This window comes from Natrix helvetica (assembly GCF_964273705.1).
Source record: "Natrix helvetica genome assembly, chromosome: 2".
Lineage (NCBI taxonomy): Eukaryota > Metazoa > Chordata > Lepidosauria > Squamata > Natricidae > Natrix > Natrix helvetica.
In genome coordinates, this window is record NC_138552.1 from 52,483,655 (window position 1) to 52,504,249 (window position 20,595).

At 39.2% G+C, this 20,595-nt stretch overlaps 1 protein-coding gene across 10 annotated transcripts in view; it reads left to right on the plus strand.

Annotated features, from left to right (window-relative positions):
• The window catches only part of APC (APC regulator of WNT signaling pathway), a 137,369-nt gene that overhangs the window by 106,783 nt on the left and 9,991 nt on the right, over nt 1-20,595 (plus strand). For all 10 annotated transcript variants that reach the window (XM_081943423.1, XM_081943424.1, XM_081943426.1 and 7 more), the window contains 7 exons: nt 3,967-4,065; nt 10,813-11,191; nt 13,212-13,307; nt 14,640-14,779; nt 15,455-15,532; nt 16,575-16,691; nt 20,233-20,447. In XM_081943423.1, coding sequence (XP_081799549.1) covers nt 3,967-4,065; nt 10,813-11,191; nt 13,212-13,307; nt 14,640-14,779; nt 15,455-15,532; nt 16,575-16,691; nt 20,233-20,447 — 1,124 coding nt within the window. The remainder of the gene's footprint in view (nt 1-3,966; nt 4,066-10,812; nt 11,192-13,211; nt 13,308-14,639; nt 14,780-15,454; nt 15,533-16,574; nt 16,692-20,232; nt 20,448-20,595) is intronic.

Consider the following 20,595-nt stretch of genomic DNA (forward strand, 5'->3'; position numbering starts at 1 on the left):
ACAAAGCAAGGTCCATAAAGACATGGATGACAGAGTCTGGTGTGGATGAACTTGACTGGCCTGAACAGGGTCCTGACCTCAACCCGATAGAACACCTTTGGGATGAATTAGAGCGTAGACTGAGAGCCAGGCCTTCTCGTCCAACATCAGTGTGTGACCTCACAAATGCGCATCTGGAAGAATGGTCAAAAATTCCCATAAACACACTCCTAAACCTTGTGGACAGCCTTCCCAGAAGAGTTGAAGCTGTTATAGCTGCAAAGGGTGGACCGACATCATATTGAACCGTATGGATTAGGAATGGGATGTCACTTACAGTAAGTTCATATGCGAGTAAAGGTAGGTGAGCGAATACTTTTGGCAATATAGTGTATATGCTGTTATACTGGGATACTGCCTTCCCAAAATTATTCAGTCCAGTCATCTGGAGAAGGTCTGTTGAGAATCCTTCTTGCAGGAAGTGCTTAGAACTTGAGTTAGATCAGCGGTCTCCAATCTTTCTGGCTTGACAGACAGGCAGAAGCAGCTTGGGGAAGGGAATAGTTTTGTGCGGATGCGCCATTTTCATAAATGCAGCTTTGCACGCACACATGCACTTACCCACCACTTCTGCAGCCCACTTCTGAATGACCTGTGGGCCAGGATTGGGCCACAAACCAGAGTTAAATGACAAGCCTTCTGGGTAGTGACCACTTAAACTAGAATCTGCTTTCCTGGAGAAATATGCAACACTCTTTCTTCCTTAATATTTCTCAAGTCAATGAAAACTTTCTATCATATTTGGTCATAGTTGACTTAATATAGCCATTCCATCTTTGCATATTTTGCCTTTAACTTTTAATATCTTCTGTTCTTATACACCTTTTTTGTACTCTGCCCAGAGTCTTACATTGGGGATTGTCTATGATTATTGAAAATAAAGAAATCCATAGCTTTTGGGTTGTTTATCTTATTCAATAATTCAAAACCATACAAAATCTCACAATAAAAGCAAAATAATCTGTTGTAACATCATATGCAATAATCACTTCCCAGATATCATCAGCTAATTCAACCACAGCATAATAAAACTATTCCTGGAAGGCTCTGTGGAAAAATAGTGTTTTAACTTCTTTCCTGAATATTAATGTTCTGTAATTGAGCTTTGATTGCTTCTATTTTATTATATATTTGGTATTAATACTAGCTCTGCCTTCAGCGACTCAGATCCAGAGAATTGTAGAACTAGACAGTAGTTTTCTCTCTTCTTCTAGTGGTAGGTGTTTAGTTTCCTAGACCGTCAGAAATCAAAGCTTCTATTCAAGGAATCTTTGAACAATTATTCCTTTTTTTAAGTTATCTATGGCAAACTACCCTAGTTCAAGAGGACCCCCAGAGTAATATGGGGTCCTTCTTAAGGGGAACAGGATACCTTTAATTATCTTTCACTGGTGTGTTTCATAGTAAAATTATATGTAAGGCCATCTTCAAGTTGAATTCAACTTCTGGTGATTTCATGGACAAATCCATATAATTTTCTTGGCAAAGTACAACAATATCTTGCATCTTCCAAAATGTTTTTCAGGCTGCTACCTTTGGGATTTCCTGGTCCTAGTACAATTAATTCAGTGGTGGGTTCCAGGAGGTACGCTCCAGTACAGGTGTACCGGAGCCTGCCTGGAGCACTGGATACCTTTCCGGTACGGTGCTCCATAGGGCCCACCTGCCCGCCCGCGCTCCTTACCTGTCTTTAAAGTCTTCGGCGCTTACGCGCACAGTGCATACAGCGCCTGCGCGATGCTCTGCCGAGCATCTGGAGCACCGCGGAGGCTCGTGGAGGTGTCACTGGACAGTAAGATGCATGTGCGCGCTGCCCTGAGTCCTTTTGGAGAAGGGCGGCATATAAATCCAAATAAACAAACAAACAAACAAACAATACGCATGTCCACGTGGACAACACCGTACCGGTTGGAACAGGATTCGGAACCCACCACTGAATTGGTTACAGACAATTCAGCTGGAATTGAGCCTTTTGACAGATTCTACTCTAATATGATGCCTATAGTACAATTCCTTTTCATGTCAATCCAAGTTATGCAAAACATATTTGCAAAGCAAATTTGATGATAAGAACCAGTTTGGTCTAGTGGTTAAGGCACCAAGCTAGAAACCAAGAGACTGTGAGTTGAGTTTGTGAGTGTGAGTCACTTTCTCTGAGTCCAACTCACCTCAGAGGTTTATTGTTGTTGTAGGGAAAAAGGGAGGAGGTGGAAGTATTGTGTGTGTTCACTGCCTTAAGTTATTTAGAAAAATAACAAAGTTGGGAAATAAATAAATATTTTTGACATCAAAATCTGTAGTTATTTATGTGATGTAAAATAGCTGTGCCCAGTGGTGAAATTCAATTTTTTTTACTACTGGTTCTGTGGGCATAGCTTGGTGGGCATGGCAGGGGAAGGATACTGCAAAATCCCCATTCCCACCCCACTCTGGGGCCAGTCAAAGGTGGTATTTGTTGGTTCGCCGAGCTACTCCAAATTTCCGCTAGCAGTTCTCCAGAACCTGCTGAATTTCACCCCTGTCTGCCCTTGCAAAGCTCACATACTATTTTGCTTGATGCTGTTATAATCAATATCTCCTACTGTTTAATGGATTCTTTTCTTTTTATTTATGCAACTGATATTTACTGATATTGATGCATTTTCACCTTAATATTTCTCTGCTTGGTTTTATTTCATTTATACTGCTTCCCCCTCCCCTCTGGAAGACCCTGTTTAAAACAGCAGCCCTATTTTAGAACTCTGCCATCCCCTTTACTCTGCTAATAAATTATTTTTAGAAATCAAGATTTTTATTTCCCTGCTGTAAGCTGGTATAATGGTGTGTCTTGGCTTTAGGTCTTGTTGTTCCGCGTATATCTGGTTCCACCTATCCATGTGACTCCTGAAAAGCTTTGAAATCGTTAGTTTTACCTTATACTGTGGAATATTTGCCCATCTGGGAGCTATGTTATTCCCACTCATTCAATAAAAAGGTGGAATGGATTCATTTACAAAGGTGATAGGCGTAGTGCTAGAAGATCTGAAAGACCAAGTTAGGAGCAGATAATGATGGAGAAAATCTATCTGGTTGCTAAGAGTCAACACTGAACTGACAGCATTTAGTCAATCAGCCAATTGAAAATAAAATCCTACAAAAGAACCTGTTTTTGCATAAGTGGGAAATCCTCCCCATATACTATACTGGCTTGTTATAACATATCAAATAAAAATCTAAACAATAAGATAGGAGCTTCGGTGTAAGATTATGCATTTCCGGCACTTGATTCCATTTAGATTGGCACACATAGATCAGACTTTTTTTTTCAATTGTTGGTGAGGTTGTCCAAAAAGTGGGCTCAATTTCAATTGTGATAATCATTCGATAAAGGTATGCCCTTACGGCATAACATTTCTTTAGAATTAAGTACTGCTATTAAATAAACAATCAAATGATTCCCAGATGTAGATTTACTGCATTTATTTACGTCTCGCACTTAAAAACGAGAAGCTTATTTATCTATTTAATATTAGCAGATAAAATAATTGCCCAACTTTGAAAATCTCTAAACAATTAAGTTATGGATTAACAAATCCAGTTCAATTGCTAATTTACCCCAAAAAAATCATAGGCATTATTAAAATAATAAAACATTAGAAGCAGGACCTGTAATTCTATCAGGTTTGGAATGGTTTTATAGTTTATTTCTAAAGCAATAGGGCACAGTACATATCTCTTTACTTATTTTTTAAATAGATTTTAAAAATATTTTCTATGTACCTTTTCTCTATGCATCTTGGATTTATGTTATTTTGTTACGTGATAATGTTTGTTAATCATAAAGAAATATTTACTGAATTGACTTCTTATTTACTGTAACAGTAAGTTCCACATTTGCATTGTGCTAATATTTTAACCCACTTATAATCCTATTTCTTAAACTTACAGAGTTCAACTGCTCGGATGGACCATGAAACATCCAGTGTTATGAGCTCTAATAGTAATTACTCTGTTCCTCGAAGACTGACAAGTCACTTGGGTACCAAGGTAATCAACTTTTTCTGTAGATTTGCTAATTCTCCATTTTATAATTAAAATATATATTTACATCTGCATTGACCTATCTGAATTTATAATCAGCAATGGACGCTCCAGTCCCGTGATGACAAACCTATGGCACGCGTGCCTCAAGTGCAGTGGCGGGTTGCACTTACTATCACTACTGGTTTGCTGATCATGCAGTGTGCGCAATCCACCGTCCCGGCAACAACCAGCTTGCACAGGCACCGCACGGTGTGTCCATGTGCGCAATTTGCCTTTTGCCATAAAAACAGGTATAAAGGGCGGGCGGGCCAAAAGAGCCACCGTACCAGTTTGCTCTCAGCTGCTCCGGGGCCACTACCGGTTCAACTGAATCGGCAGCAACCCACCTCTGCACAAGTGGCACGTGGAGCTCTCTGCAGGCACGTGAGCCGTCGCCCAGCTCAGCTCCATCATGCATGTGTGTGCCTCCTGCTGACCAGCTGATTTTCAGGTCCACTTTAGACTGAAATTCAGGGTGAAATGTATAGATAGAGGTATAGAGATCAACTTTTATTATAATGAAGCAACCTGAAAATGTCCATAATTAATATATAACTCCAGAAATGCACACCTAGTATATAAGTTAGTGGTCAATATTATTTTTAATAGTGATTTTCAGGTCTAACAGTATCTGTAACATTTTAATATACATCCTGAAAGAAGTTGAGTGAGTCATCAGATTATGCATATGCTCTGTTAATGCTGGTACTATCAAGGGCAAGCTGATACCAGCCAGATGTTTTAGATTTCAATTTGCTTAAGTGTTTGCTATGTAAAATTTGCATATTCTACTATAGTCAGTGTAATGAAATTTGCTGTTCTACACAGCTGTAAGATTTAAATCTGTTACGTGCACTGTGCTTGCTAATATATTCTCATCTTAAAGTTACTCAGTTGGCATCCCTTATTGTAAGGGGGGGGGCAGGGGGGAAAGTCCCTTGATAGAGTTTCATTTTAAAATGATAAGGTTAAAAGAGTTTTTAGCCCATTGACTTCAGTTTCCTTCTTGGTGCAGGAATTAATAGTCTCTCCAACAGATGGCTATTTTGTCTGCTTGAATATATGCAATAAAAGACAACCCACCATTTCTCTGCTTATGTGATGCTACTATCGGGTTATTTTTACTGCTTGGAATTCAATGTTTTTTGGTTGCCAAAATGCATTTTTGGATGAAATATCTTCATCTTCTGTATAGTGTTCTTCGAGAAATTTGAAGAAGGCTATCTTGCATTATTCCTGGTTCCTTCCATATTTCTTCATTGTGCTACGTTTCTAAACTCTCTGATTGCCCTCATTGCTTTTCTCTAAACTTGTTCCATTTTATTTGAGTCTTCAAAGTGTGATAGCCAGGATTGAACACACATTCAAGGTGGGAGCTGACATAGAAAAAAAGATGAAATGTTTTCTATCTTTTTTATTTGCATTTTTGATAACACATTACACAGCTAATTCATATTCAGTTTTCAAAATCTTTTTTACAATATTATCAAGTCTGAGAATATATTCTCTATCCTATATCTGTCCATTTGAATTTTGTTTCCTAAGTGAAATGCTTTTCATTTGATTCTGTTCAGTTGCATTGTTATTACCAGCCCATTTAACTGATCTGTTAAGACAAAAAATTTGTTCTGTCTTCTACTGAATTGATGTAATGATATGTGGAAAGACCTTGGGAGACCTGATGCCAGGGTCAACAGTAAACAGCCCAACCAAAGAATCTCTAAGACTACCCCAGGACAAGCCACTAGAATATAAACTGAGAGCAAATCTCACTCCTTACTAGCATTGATGGTGTTACCTAGTTTGGGTAATGAAATATCTACCAAAAAACAACCAAGCTCAGAGAGTACCAATGACCATTTATAAATCAGTATCTTTATCATCTTCTCTAGAATTTTTCCAGGTATTAATATCAGACAGTATGATATGTGTTCTCCAAATGAAGACAGATTTGCCCACCTCCAAACTTTTGCCACTTTACCATGTCTTCAGGGTTTTTCAAAACTAATTATGGTATAAAACAGTGATGGCGAACCTTTGTTGGCTCGCGTGCCACAAGTGGAGCGCAGGGGGGTCGAGTGCGGGCGTGCCGCACCCAAAATGCAACGTGCGACACCCCCCCCAGTGCGCATGCACGCAAAATGTGCGACTCCCCCATTTTTACATGTTTTTTTTGCCCTCCCCATGCTCCAAGGGCTTTATAGGAGCCTGGGGAGGGCAAAAAGAGCCTCCCCCGACCCCCCAGAGGCCCTCCGGAGGCTTCAGGGACTGTCCAGAGGCTTCCCTGAAGCCTTCGGAGTGCTTAAAACCACCCTCCGAGCAAACCGGAAGTGACTTCCGGGTTGCTCGGAAGGTCATTTTAAGCGCTCCGAAGGCATCAGGGAAGCCTCGGACGGTCCCTGAAGCCTTCGGAACACTTAAAACGACCCTCCGAGCAACCCAGAAGTCACTTCCGGTTTGCTTGGAGGGTGGTTTTAAGCATTCCGAAGGCTTCAGGGACGGTCCCTGAAGCCTCCGGGGGGGCGGGGGAGGCTCTTTTCGCCCTCCCCAGGCTCCTATAAAGCCTCTGGAGCCTGGGGAAGGTGAAAAATAGCTTTTAAAAAGGTGAACTCAGCTGGCCAGCGCGCGCATGCGCGCTGGCCAGCTGACAGGTCAGCGCCTCGTGTGCCCTGACAAATGGCTCCACGTGCCACTTGTGGCATACGTGCCATAGGTTCGCTATCACGGGTATAAAACTTCAGCCAGAACCACTTTTGCAAATAAATGGCCAGGCTTCAGTGAGAGAAATTTGACTGCCCAACTTTGTACAAGCTGATTTGTCTATTTTGGGAGCATTCACATGTGTATGAAGAAGAATAATGGGCGATAATGCACTTTTGATTCTTTGGAATCAAAAGTCTTTGGAGTTTTATTTCTACCACATAATGAGAAAGCGTATAGTTACAATGACTGTGGCAAATTTGTCAAATTCGTTTTACAACAGATTTGTACCACTGACTAGTCCTAAGGTTTTTCCTCATGGCAGAGTTATTGCTTCAGTAATGAAGAAGAGGAGGTTGCAGGGTGAAACAGGAAGGAATAACTTTCCGGCTGCATCCTGGCCCACATGCTGCCCTCCCAACCTGTCAGCTGGGTATTTTTGGACAGAGTTTTAGCAGTCTTCCAAAAGATTGATAAATAGGTTCTCTGATCTTTCTGGCACTAGGGCTAGAAGGGGAAAGCGGCAGAATGCTTTTGATCTCACCCAGCTCATAAATATAACAAAACAATAGGTGCTGCCAGGGAGTGGCAGTGCTGCAGTGAGTGATTAATTGACAACCAAAATTATTGCCTCGATAGTTGCAAAGTGACATTAGCACAGGAAAATTAGTGAAAACAGTAGAAATGTTTCGTGCTTAATCTCCCATTAAGATCCTGGACTGAATAGATTCAAACTCTAAATTGAAAGAGCAGGGCATGACTGATACTGATATCTGCGATTCGGAACCAGCAATCTTCGGATATCTTCACATGTGTTCAAAGGAGTAGACAAGCAGGCCCAGATTAAGGCCAATTGATGCCTTAAGCAAAGCCTAACAGTGGTACCTCTTGGCACTTTCATTGGTTCACTGACAAGACATTAAGATTCCATAAGTGCTGAAAACTAAAATTGAGTGTGACAGTGAAAGAAATTAGGTCATGGTAGCTAGGAGGAAAAAAAACTGGTGCCCCCTCTGTGGTGCATTAATCACATGCTTATTTTGCTTAATATTTAATCCAGGGGTAGGGATAAGGTCAGGTAATCAGTTACCTGTACAGAAGCGTGGCAGCAGGCTGAATCACCTTACCTAGAACCTGAGCATGAAAAGATCCTCAGCCTTCACTCAAATATCAAGTGAGTAGAACAGAAATGTTCAGCGAGGTTCCTTAAAAGAAAGGCAGGACTCAGGAAGATAGATGTGCCTGACTCAGAGCTATAAAAGAGCTTTGGCATTTGACTAATGTTAGCAAAAATCTTTCTGGTCTCTGAGATGACCACCTGAATATGTTCTGATTCCCTGACTGACCTTTGGACTGGCGCAAAACTATAGAGTGAACTCTGATTCCTGGCTCTTAAGATTTGCCTGCATGAAACTTAGTAAAGCTTGTTCAGTTTTCTTGACTGCTTTCATTCCTGCGCTATAGTGAAATATATAGTTGCCATAAAGAGCTCAAAGTCTAACTTTCTGCATTTGTATTTGCTGACACAGGAGAGGTTTCTGCAGCCCAAGCAGTAATGGCTGTGGAAGGCAGTACCCAGTGACCGGACAGGAGTGGGGAAATATTTTCAGAAGCCTCAAGCAGCCAATAAGACTTCTAGAAATGCTAGATGATTTCTTTTATTCACCTAGATTTATGTTGAGAGATTATAAAAAATGCTACTTTAAAAGAATAGCTGTATCTTCATTTTAGGATTGGTATAAAAGAAAGACTGTGTAGTGAGGATATTTCTTCTAAAAATGGATAATGGGTCTTTTCCAACAAAATGCAATTTAGTTGTGAGAAACCATTTAAGTAGGAAAATATAAGTTGTACAGATATAGGATAAGTAATGGGTGGCTCAGTGGTCGTACTTATAAAAAGGATCTAGATATCCTGATAGATCACAGATTAAGCATGTGCCAGCGGTTTTCTGTAACTTTAAAATAAGCCAATCAAATGTTAGATTAGATAATGGGAAGTGATACTTCCAATTTCTGCTGAAGTGGTCAGAGCACACCTCAAGTATTGTATCCATTATTGATTACCACTACACAAGAAAAATGTGAGGTATGCTGAGGTATTAAGAAGGTTAGAGGTTTGAGACTGAATCCTACAGAGAACAGTTAAAATAACTGGCAAAATTTAGCCTAAAAAAAGATAAGAAAACATGAATTCAGTCCTCCAGTACTTGAAAGCAAAACAGCCAAGAAGATACCGATTTATTTTCTAAAAGGTAGGACCAGAACCAATGGTTGTACTTGGGAGAGATAAACTTGAAATAACATGGAATTTCCTGACTGTTAATGCTGTTAAGTAGTGGAACATCCTGACTCATGGAGTCTTGGTGCTCCATCATCAATTCAAGCTTGGACAGTCATTTTGTCTGCAATGGTCTGAGCATTCTTGTCTTTTGCAGGAGGCTGACTAGAAGATTTCTAGGAATCTCCTAACCCTTGTCTCTGGTTTTTCCAATAATGCAAAATGAAATATTAACAAACCTGACCCTTATTTTGTTATTTTGTTTTTAAAAGCAAGCTCTATACCTGCAGTATAGTGTAATTTTTACTTAATAATGAATTCTTTATTCTTATCCATCTGGACTATGTATTCTGTGGAGAAATTTTTATTTCAGATGCTTTTGAAATATTTTATGAACCATGACATATTTTCAAAAGGCCAACTAGTTTTTATTAATACATTTCAAACCTAATTACTTTTTATATATTTATTTGAATTTTTTTATCCCACCTTTATGAATAACTCAAGGCAGCTAACATCCCTATTATTCCTTCCTCCTCCTATTTTCCCCACTACAACAATCCTGTGAGGTGGATTGGGCTGAGAGAGAATGATTAGGCCAGGGGTGTCCAAACTTGGGAACTTTAAGACTTGTGGACTTCAACTCTCAGAATTCCCCAGCCAGCCATGCTGGCTGGGGAATTCTGGGAGTTGAAGTCCACAAGTCTTAAAGTTCCCAAGTTTGGACACCCCTGGATTAGGCCAAAGTCAAAGCCCGACTTTTATGCCTAAAATGGGACTAGAAGCGGTGCTTCATTCAAAAGGCAACTGGCTTTTTCATCCATGAACTGAAGAAGCTTCTTGGATAAAAAGCAAAACATCTTCAAGGAAAAACAAAGAAAATCTAGTTGCTTCTTGAAAAAAGCACCATTAGGACAACAATGACCTAGATGACTGATAGACGCAAGCGCTAAACCAGCCTGGCTGTCTTATTTGTAATATATAAAAACTACCAAGTTTGAACAACTAATCAGCTTTTTAATTCTTATTTCAATTTTATGAAACAAGGTAGTTAATAAGCCTGTCATGATACTGTTAATATTGTTAAATGGTATAATATCTGATTATTGCCAAATTAATAGTTTGAATTGAATGCTAATGCATAATTATTTTGGAGTGCTTTGTTTACCCAGATAAGTTATTACTACCCAAAAAGGACTGTCCTCTGCCTTTAGCTTTTTAAGTAAGTTTTAATTTGGCACATAAACATGTTACGTTAAGTTACGTTGCGTTATGTTACCTTACGCTACATCCATCTCTACCTCTTTGTGTGTATAAACAATATTTATATGTAAATTACTCATATACCACGTATAAGTGGAGTCACCCTAGAATATTCATTTTAGTATATCTAATCCACATTAACTGTGCATAACGCAGACTTCCGGTTCCGGCGACTGACGGCGACGGGCAAGCCTTGCTCGCCCCGCGCTTCCCTGGTGGGCTCCCCACTCCTTGGGGGGCACAGGATGCCCCGTAGAGGCTCCTGCCGGAGGGGCGGCACCACAGGGGATCCCCGGGATTGGCGGCGGCCGGTGGGGGGCCCCCCGCCTCGCTCCAGGCACTGGGGAGCATGATGGGGAGACTTTTTCCACTACCTTTTTCCCTGTAAATTTCTAAAAAAACCAATAAAACTTTGTTTAAAAAAAAAAACTGTGCATAACGCTGTTTTAAAACTATTTTGCTTTGCAGGTTGAAATGGTGTATTCACTGCTGTCAATGTTGGGCACTCATGATAAAGATGATATGTCACGAACATTGCTAGCCATGTCTAGCTCCCAGGATAGCTGCATAGCTATGCGCCAGTCTGGATGTCTTCCTCTTCTCATTCAACTTTTGCATGGCAATGATAAAGACTCTGTGTTGTTGGGCAACTCTCGTGGAAGTAAAGAGGCTCGTGCCAGAGCCAGTGCAGCACTACATAATATCATTCATTCCCAGCCTGATGATAAACGAGGCAGACGAGAAATACGTGTTCTCCATCTTCTAGAACAAATCCGAGCTTACTGTGAAACTTGTTGGGAATGGCAGGAAGCACATGATCAGGGCATGGACCAAGATAAAAATCCAAGTACGTTGGTTGCAATTCAGGTTTCAAATCATTTGTGAAGTATTCTTTGATGTTAACAGCTTTGAACTCTAGCTATTTGTAGATTTTTTTCCCCCCAGCAGGCTGTTAGAAATACAAGAAATGGGAATAGGAAAATTTATCTATTTTAGATTGTGTCATCTTTGTTATAAAGTATATATTTCTGTGTTGATTGGGAATTTTAACTTCTAAAATTTATTTTGATATGATTAAATTTCTAACACTTCAACATAAAGTTAAATATGAAATCGCTTGTAATAATTAAATTTTTAGCTGTATAGTAATTGGGAATGCATCGATTAGGTAATTGATAATAGAAACTTGCAACAATATATCTGTTTGTAGTGATTGACTTCTTCAAACATTCCTTTACACAGAGCAGCAGATAATATTTTTAAAAATCAACATTAGCAATATTTGGATATAATCCAAAAGATGTATATAACTATACTTTTTAGTGATTTCTTGTTACTTTTTTGAACTAGTATTTGTAGAAGAGAGTTGTGTTAGTGTGTGGTATTGCAGTTCGTGAAAGTATATGCCTTTTAATAACATACGTTAGATGGAAAAGGTGCTGCCAAACTCCTCCTGGTATACTAGCCTCTGAAATTCCATATATGATATGAAAACAAAGATGTAATAATTAAAATCATTTATTACACCAATTGCAGCTCTTCATATCTCAGGACTTTGTGGTTTCCAATGATGCCTCAAATATTTTGAACTCAAAGCATTCCAAATTTGAAACACCATATTTCAATTTTAATATAGGCCTTTCAAGTCTGAAGTAATCTGTTTCAGTTTTCTGGATTTCAGAATACTTCTGTTCTGTTGAAACACCAATTCTGAACATGAAACAACTGTTTTGAACTTGAAATGAAATATTCTGAATTTCAAAATGATTTCCACACTATTATTTAACTTCTAGAATCCAATGAATATCTTCCTGAATGCAAACATTCATTGCGGAAAGCAAGAATTAGCTTTGCGTTACCTATAAAAATTGATAAGAGTTTCCTAATTTTGAAGCACTTAAATGTGAAGTGATAACTGTGAAATGAAAAATGGTGACATATTCCTAGATACCACTAAAAATGGAGAGTTTCTAGGATTGTATTACAGCTTATCTTGGAAACACATGGAAAGCTGCCAGTTTCATGATTTGCATAGAGCATTCCAGGAATTTAAGAAAGTTACTTTGTAATTATGATAATATTCAAATATTTTGTGTTGAGCAGCCCTTATCCGTCTGTTCATTAGTATCTTTTCTATCTTTCTTTGAATAGCTTAACTGGTTCTCAGTTTTCATACTATTGTCAGCAGTGTAGTTTCACACTATAGGTATCCTTAACTTACGATCACAATGGAGCCCCAAATTTTTGTTGTTAAGTTAGTTTTAACCACATTTTATAAACTTGCTTGCCCTATTTGTTAGGTGAATCACTGCAGTTGCCAACTTAGTAACATGGTTGTTAAGTGAATCTGGCTTTCCCATTGACTTTGCTTGTCAAAAGGTCACAAAAGGTGATCACATGATCTTGGGACACTGCAATGGTCATAAATATGAGCCAGTTGCCAGGTGTCTGTTTTTTGATCACGTAACAGGGATGCTGCAAGGGTCATAAGTTTGAAAAACTGTCCTAAATTCCTTTTTTCAGTGCCATTGTAATATCTAACAGTCATCAAATGAGTAGTTGTAAGTTGAGGACTACCTTAAATTGAAATTACATGGAAGTGATTAGGAGTGACAGGCCCTGTTGACCTTTGGCAATAGGTATCATATTTTCATTGACAGCAAGTATGGAAGTGCTATAACTGATTGGTTATTCTTCCTGATGCAAAACTGGCAGGCTTCAATTTTTTTTTCATTGCAAAAGCTTAGAGAAGTATATCTGTTAAACTGCATTTGTTTAATAAATTGTTTGACAGTGTAACTTTAAAGGTTTTGCTTAATTCTTCAACTGATACATTAAATTAACATAGTTTTTTTGCTCTGACATAGTGCCAGCTCCAGTTGACCATCAGATCTGTCCTGCGGTATGTGTTTTAATGAAGCTTTCATTTGATGAAGAGCACAGGCATGCAATGAATGAACTTGGTAAGAAAAAAATGACATTGCAGAAAAGGAAATATTTTTCCTTAATATACAGTTGTTAGAAGAAGGGAGCAGATATATAACTTAATTGATTTCACCTAATAGAATGTTTCTAGATCCACATTAAATCAATGTTTTTATTAGATTTATTCAGAGTATTGAGAACTGAATACACTTTTTAAAATTCCTTATTATCTGGAAATATACTAATGAAAATGGTGAAATACTGACAGTACAGTAAAATACACTCATAAGGGGAGAAATATAAATCAGGGTTTGTTGGTGCTCTGGCAGTTTCAGTTTGCTCTGAGACATACACTAAAAAGAAAAAAAATGCAATTGTTTTGCGTTTTCATGTTTAAAAATACAAAATGCAGGAGTTACTTAAGTTAGCTTACTATGGTATTAGAAAAAGATTCAAAATGAAGTTAAACTAAGATTTTATTTTTTTAAAAAGCAAGAAATGCAACTTGATAATTTTAGTTAGTATTAGAAGGAAAAATAACTGAATTCTCAGAGATTTTTAGGATCCAATTTTGAATAGCTCCATCTGGTGTTTTTCATATTATACATAAAATAAAGGAAGCTAGCCAAGAGAAAGATTCCGAAATCCATATTAGCATAGTAGGTCTGTTATGCCAACATATAGGTCATACACATATACCTACACATGCAGAGATTGACACCGACATACATAGAGGCTCTTCCACCAATTTAATTCAACTGTTATATTAGCTATTATTTTATTTATGTATACTTACTTATTTAATTCTTATATTATCTTGCTTCACTGGCAGTTTCAGCCCAATGGTTGTACATGCATCAATAACCAGCAGGAGTTTTCAGAGCAGCCACTGAACTTATTCACAGCGCAATTCCCTTGCTTCATATTTACATTTTACATATGTTGGAATGAAAGAAAATTTATATAGTCGCCCAACTCACACTCAGTGACTCCTGGTGGCTTAAAAAGATAAAATTTGGAGTTTGGGGCATACAGGAAAATTTGAAGCATTCAATAAAATTTGAAATTTAGAGCATACAAGACATTAATTCATTCTAAATTTTAAATAAATTATTAAACCTCACAAAATAATATTCATTAGCGTTTCCATTAAATCAATAAATAGAAACTGACCATATATCTGTAATCCAGGATTATAAACCTAAGAAGAGTGATCAGTTTTGTTTCTCTTGTATACAATAAAGCCATAATAATTATTTTTGTTTTTTTCTGTCTTTTTCCTGTATTAACATTTTAAGAAGGAAATTTTTGAGAATAAATATGCCAATTTACCAAAATATTTCTAACAAATCTTTCAATTATTTTAATAGGGGGTTTACAAGCCATTGCAGAATTGCTACAGGTGGATTGTGAAATGTATGGGCTTACTAATGACCATTATAGTGTCACATTAAGACGATACGCTGGAATGGCTCTGACAAATTTAACTTTTGGAGATGTAGCCAACAAGGTAGGTTTGAATTTCTATAGATTTATTTCTGTTTATTCTAATACATGCTGTTGTACTTCACAGATTGATTCTTGCTATTTTAAGTCTTGTTGTAAACTCTGAATCGAGGTGCCATCTGAATCTATCATTAACAGTTTTCTTCTTGTGTGAACTAATTATAATGAGCTAAGATCCAGCTCTTTTTGTTTCATCTTATTCATGCAGCTCTGTATTAATTAAAATTGTCTTTTTTATAAAAAGATTATTCTCCTACTCTTGTTCTATGCAATGAATGTTGATCTATAATTATATGTGTTATTTCTGCTTATCCATGAACTATTTTAATTTATATTTGGAAGTGTGCTTGCTTTACTTTGATTTTTTGAGATGTTTATTTCAAATCTCCCCCCCCCCATTGATTTGGGGAGGGATCTTCCCCCTTTTGGTATTCAATTAGGTTTGGAGTTTTCAGTTAAGATGTTCTCTTAAACCTCTCCTAGAAAAAAAAAACTTGCTTTTAACTTATTATGTTTGTCATTCTCATTTGATTATTACTTTAGTTTTATGAGAAGCTATTAGTGGACAATGCAAAAACAGAAAAGAATTCTATTTTGAATATTCATTAGATAATGTATCATCAAGTGCCAACATACATCTAATTACCTGCTTCATAAAATCTCTCTCTCTTTCAAATAGGCTACTTTGTGTTCTATGAAGGGATGCATGAGAGCTTTAGTAGCCCAGTTAAAATCTGAAAGTGAAGATTTGCAGCAGGTAAACTTCATTGCTGGGGTAGTCTGTTTCTATATATTTATAACTTTCATGCAATGTTTCTTTTGTATACTGTAATCTACTATCTGGATCTTCTGCTTTTTCAAAAGTTTTCCTTTTTTGTTTTCTTATTCTGTAATCTTTCAATTAGTATACCGAATGACATAATTTTTCTGAATTTGCTTTTGAAGAAAAAAAAAACAATTGATATGACCAGGGACAACTTTGAGGAGCTACCCTAAAGTCACTAAATTGATTAATGGAACAAGCCAAGCATTAAATGTTATTTGCCCTTTGATTTTTTTAAGGAATTCTAAATGAATGTTGAGTTGAACTAATTCATAATGTCTGAAAGTCAATCAAATAAGATAATATGCTATTAGTAAACTATATTAAGGATTTTATTAGATGCAATTTATTTTCTTATTCTGAGAAATATTTTCTTTTATATTGAATACTTTATGCTAAAATAATATTGGAAAAGTTTTCATATTTCATAATAATGTATTAGAACACTTTCCTTTACAGATAAATAGTGTAAAAACATAGAAAAATAGAGATAGACATTTATAGATACCATTTTACCTCATGGTAAATGTTGTCTATTATTGTCAAGAATTTTTATGATAAATTTAAAAAAGATGTTCTACATTTCTGACTAAAAGTCTCATGTACTGAATTATTTAAAATCAATATACAGTGACACCTCAGTACTCATCGTTAATTGGTTCTGGGAGGTACAATGAATACCAAAAATAAAGAATACCAAACAATTTTTTCCTATTAAAAATAGTGTAATGAGTCACAAGACATCCAACACTGACAAGTTCTAGCTGGTACATTGAGTACCAAACAAATGATGAGTACCGGGGGGAAATGTTCATGTCAAATTGCATTGACTACCAAATTTGATGAGTTTCAAACCAATTGAGTATCAAGGTACTACTGTATAAACTATTCCTCAGAATACCAAGTAAGAGTCTATTAAATGCATGGTAATTAAAGCACATTACCTTTTTCTGTTATTTCACTGACAATGTTACAGGTTATTGCAAGTGTTTTAAGAAATTTGTCTTGGCGGGCAGATGTGAATAGTAAGAAGACACTACGAGAGGTTGGGAGTGTGAAAGCACTGATGGAATGTGCTTTGGAAGTTAAAAAGGTACTGTAGCAAATGTGTGTTTCTTTAGTACTTAAATATATTTAAAAATTCTATTTCCTAGTTTAAGAATAATACATAAAAGAGAGTTCATATAGTTACTTTTAGGAAAGAAGACAATCGTTATCAGTAATAGTTCCTTGAAAGTGGAAGCTTCTCTGGGAAGGAAGCTAGCAGGAACAATTGGTTTTAAAATGTCTTTTCCACTGATGCTACTCTTCTAAATAAACTATACTAGCCGTTTTTTTCTGATTGTTGTTTTTATTTGTATATTACTTTAGAGTAATAGCTAGAACAAATTTAGTTGGGTGTGGATTAAATTAATTAATTTTGAATCACAGTGAAAGCAACTGAACATGTTGGGTAAAATCAGTTAGTTACCATAGATTAAAGTCTATTTGAATTTATAAAGTAATTTCCACCTAATAAATGATATTGATAAATATTCTTAAATTTAAATTGTTACAAAAGCTGGTAGGAAGTAACTACCAAAGTAAGTACCTTGATTTTGGGGAGACATGTGTTCTTCCATAAACCTTATTATAGTAATAATTTGAAGTTTTTATTAGGGCTATAATATGCCTACATCTGTTAATGTACATATACCGTGTTTCCCCGAAAATACGCCAGGGGCTTATTTTATTTTGACCCACGAAATATGGCCTTGGGTTTATTATCGGGGGTGGGTGGAGTGGGGGTCTTATTTGCGCCAGCCGAGCGAGTGGCCGGCACTGCTCTGATGTGTCCTGTTACCGCCCTGCGTCGGGCTGGGCTTTCTTTGCGAGGGGGACAATCTGGGGAGTGAGAGAGTTAGGAAGCCGGGGCTGGCATGGGGCCGTTTCTCCAGTGAAGCGTGTGATTCATCCCCAGGGGTGAGCGTTTTGCCTCCTCTCTGCCCCGGCTTGGAAGCTGCAGAGGAAGCCTGCCATGCCCGGCGAGGGGGGGAGAAGAGATGACAAGAGAAGGCAGGTCTCACTCCACACCTCTCACTTCTCCTCCACCCCACCTGCCACCCCTCTCGCTAAAGAGACGGTGGGGAAGGGAAGCAGCCTGGATTCTGTTAGCATTGGGGCGGGGTGGGAGGAGTTGGGCTGCGACATACGCGTCCTACCCAAGACTTGCAGCTCCGTCGTGTTTCTCGCTGTTTTGTCCAGGGAAGCACCCTGTAAAAAAAAATCTCACGAGTTCAACTTCCCTGGACAAAACAGCAAGGAACACGACGGAGCTGCAAGTCTCGGGCAGGACGCATGTCTCGCAGCCCAACTCCTCCCACCCCGCCCCATTGCTAACAGAATCTAGGCTACTTCCTTTCCCCACCATCTTTTTAGCGAGACGGGTGGAAGGTGGGGTGGGGGAGAAGCGAGAGGTGTGGAGCGAAATGTGCTCCTCTTGCTGTCACTTCTCCCTCCCCGGGCATAGCAGGCTTCCTCTGCAGCTTCCAAGCCAGGGCAGAGAGATGACGAAGGGTGAAACGTTCACCCCTGGGGATGAATCAGATGCTTCACTGGAGAAACGGACACATGCCAGCCCAGGCTTCCTAAATCTCTTGCTCCCCAGATTGTCCGCCTTGCAAAGAAAGCCCAACCCGATGCAAACGCCGCCTCCAGCCACCTCTTCATCCTGGCGAAACTACGTTTTGAAAGGATGATCTGCGGGGGGGGGGGATTTCCTGCACATTGGCAGTGGCGTCTCCTCACAGGGCTTCTCCCGATGTCCCAGGGGCGAAGCAACATCCCGTAAAGGAAGGCATGGAAATCCATACAACTGGGGATGTCAGAAGAAGCCTTGTGAGAAGACGCTGCTGCCAACGTGCAGGAAATCTCCTCCCCCTCCCCCTTCAGATAGTCTTGTGGGCTGGCCGGAGAAGTCTTCAATGAAATTCGCTCTGTCTGTGCCTCTGCAGGCAGCAGTGTCGGCAGCATCTCCTCGCAGGTCTCATTCTTCCTTCTCTTTGGCCGATTCTCATATATTTTCAAGCAAAACACTGCCAAGAGAGGGAAGTATCTCTTCTCCCTTCCTTGCCAAACTTTGAGTGTAGACGTAACGTTTCACAAAGCTCCTTAATCCGCGGCTGCTGGCTCCCTCGCTTTGTGTTTTTTATACACATATTGACACACCCACCCTTCCTGGGAATGCCGTTTCCCACTCCCAAGATTCCATTTCCAAGGAAAGAAGAGCGCTGGGGCCGCACTGGACTTTCCCCCCTGCTCTGACTCCTGTCAGCCTCAACTTTGCTTCTGAAACCCTGCGGGCCACTTCTCTGCTTGAGCTCAGCCGAAGGGGGGGCTGAGGGCAAGGGCGAGATGAAGCTGATTGCTTCCCCTTTGCCTCCTCTCCCAAAAGCAGTCTCTGGCGCAGCCACTTTTGCAGCAGGAGACTCAAGCCGGCCTTCCGAAGGGTACTGTAGCAGCAGCTATCCACAATTTTTTTACCCTTATTTTGTCCCGATCCACGTGGCTCACTGGGCCACGTGGGTCGGGACGAAATAATGATTTAAAAATTGTGGATAGCTGCTGCTACAGTACCCTTCGGAAGGCCGGGGCGAGGAGCGTCGGGTGCATTATTGGCCTCCTGCTGCTTTTGTGGCCGTAATCGATGGCAAAGGCAGCCGCACCTGCCGGAGGCCACGGCCTGAGCAGCACCCGCAAATCAGCTGTTTTTTGAATGGAAGCCGGATCAGCTCAACTGATCCGATTAAGGAGCCGAGAAGCGCTGAAGTGACTAGGGAAGGGAGGGGCTTCCTTCTGTACTTGCCATGGCACCCTTTCACTTGGGCTTATTTTTGGGGAAGGGCGTATATTTACACCCACTGCAAAAACCAGGCAAAAACCAGGCGTGGGCTTATTAGCAGGACATGTCGTATTTTCGGGGAAACACGGTATGCGTAAATGTATTTATTTGTTTTTTCCTGTGCCACAGTGAAGAAGCTATCACTGCATTACTATCAAATAATAAAATGCTTATGGTATATTTCCAATGACATAACAGTAAATGAGTACACATACACAAATTCCTTGCATATTTAAATAAAGACACATATTCTGTTTCACATATAGATATAGACTCATACACTGATAAAGTTGCTACATGGTTGCTGCTATGGATAGGTCAGTGATTTTGAACAAAAAGGGAAGGCGGAAGAGAAGGCCTGCCAAGCACTTGTGAGCGGCATAGAAAATTATTGATCCTGCAGGGCCAACTTATCTACTAATCCACTTATCTACTGATATCTTAAGATAGGGTTTCCAAGCCTTGGGCCATGGCCCACTACTGGGCCATGATCTATTCGCAACCAGGCTGCGGACAGCGCACACACATGTGCACAACTCAACTTGCAGTTGAGAGCATGTGTATGCACATGCCCCCTGGCCCACCTCTTGCACGAGTTGTGCTGCGCACGCATGCGGCCCAATCCTGTCCCGTCCCCGCCAGGTTGCCAGGCTACAAAGGTTGAGGACCACTGTCTTAAGGTATTTCCTACTGAAATAAAGTTAATGTTTTTTATATAGCTAAGAAATCTAATGTAATGCTTTACTCTCTGCAGGAATCTACGCTGAAAAGTGTATTGAGTGCCTTATGGAATCTATCAGCGCATTGCACTGAAAATAAAGCTGATATATGTGCAGTGGATGGTGCTCTTGCCTTTTTGGTTGGCACACTGACCTACCGAAGCCAAACAAATACTTTAGCCATCATTGAAAGTGGAGGGGGAATTCTTCGTAATGTGTCTAGTTTGATTGCTACAAATGAGGACCATAGGTGAGAATACTGTTTTATTGAATTATTTGGTGATCTATTCAGTCACAGATATTATATTAGTGATTTGGGGGTAGGGGGCAAATTCTAGAATCAGATCTTAACATAATGAATCTCTTATAAGGAGTGGAGGAGCCACTGTTTCAGTAGA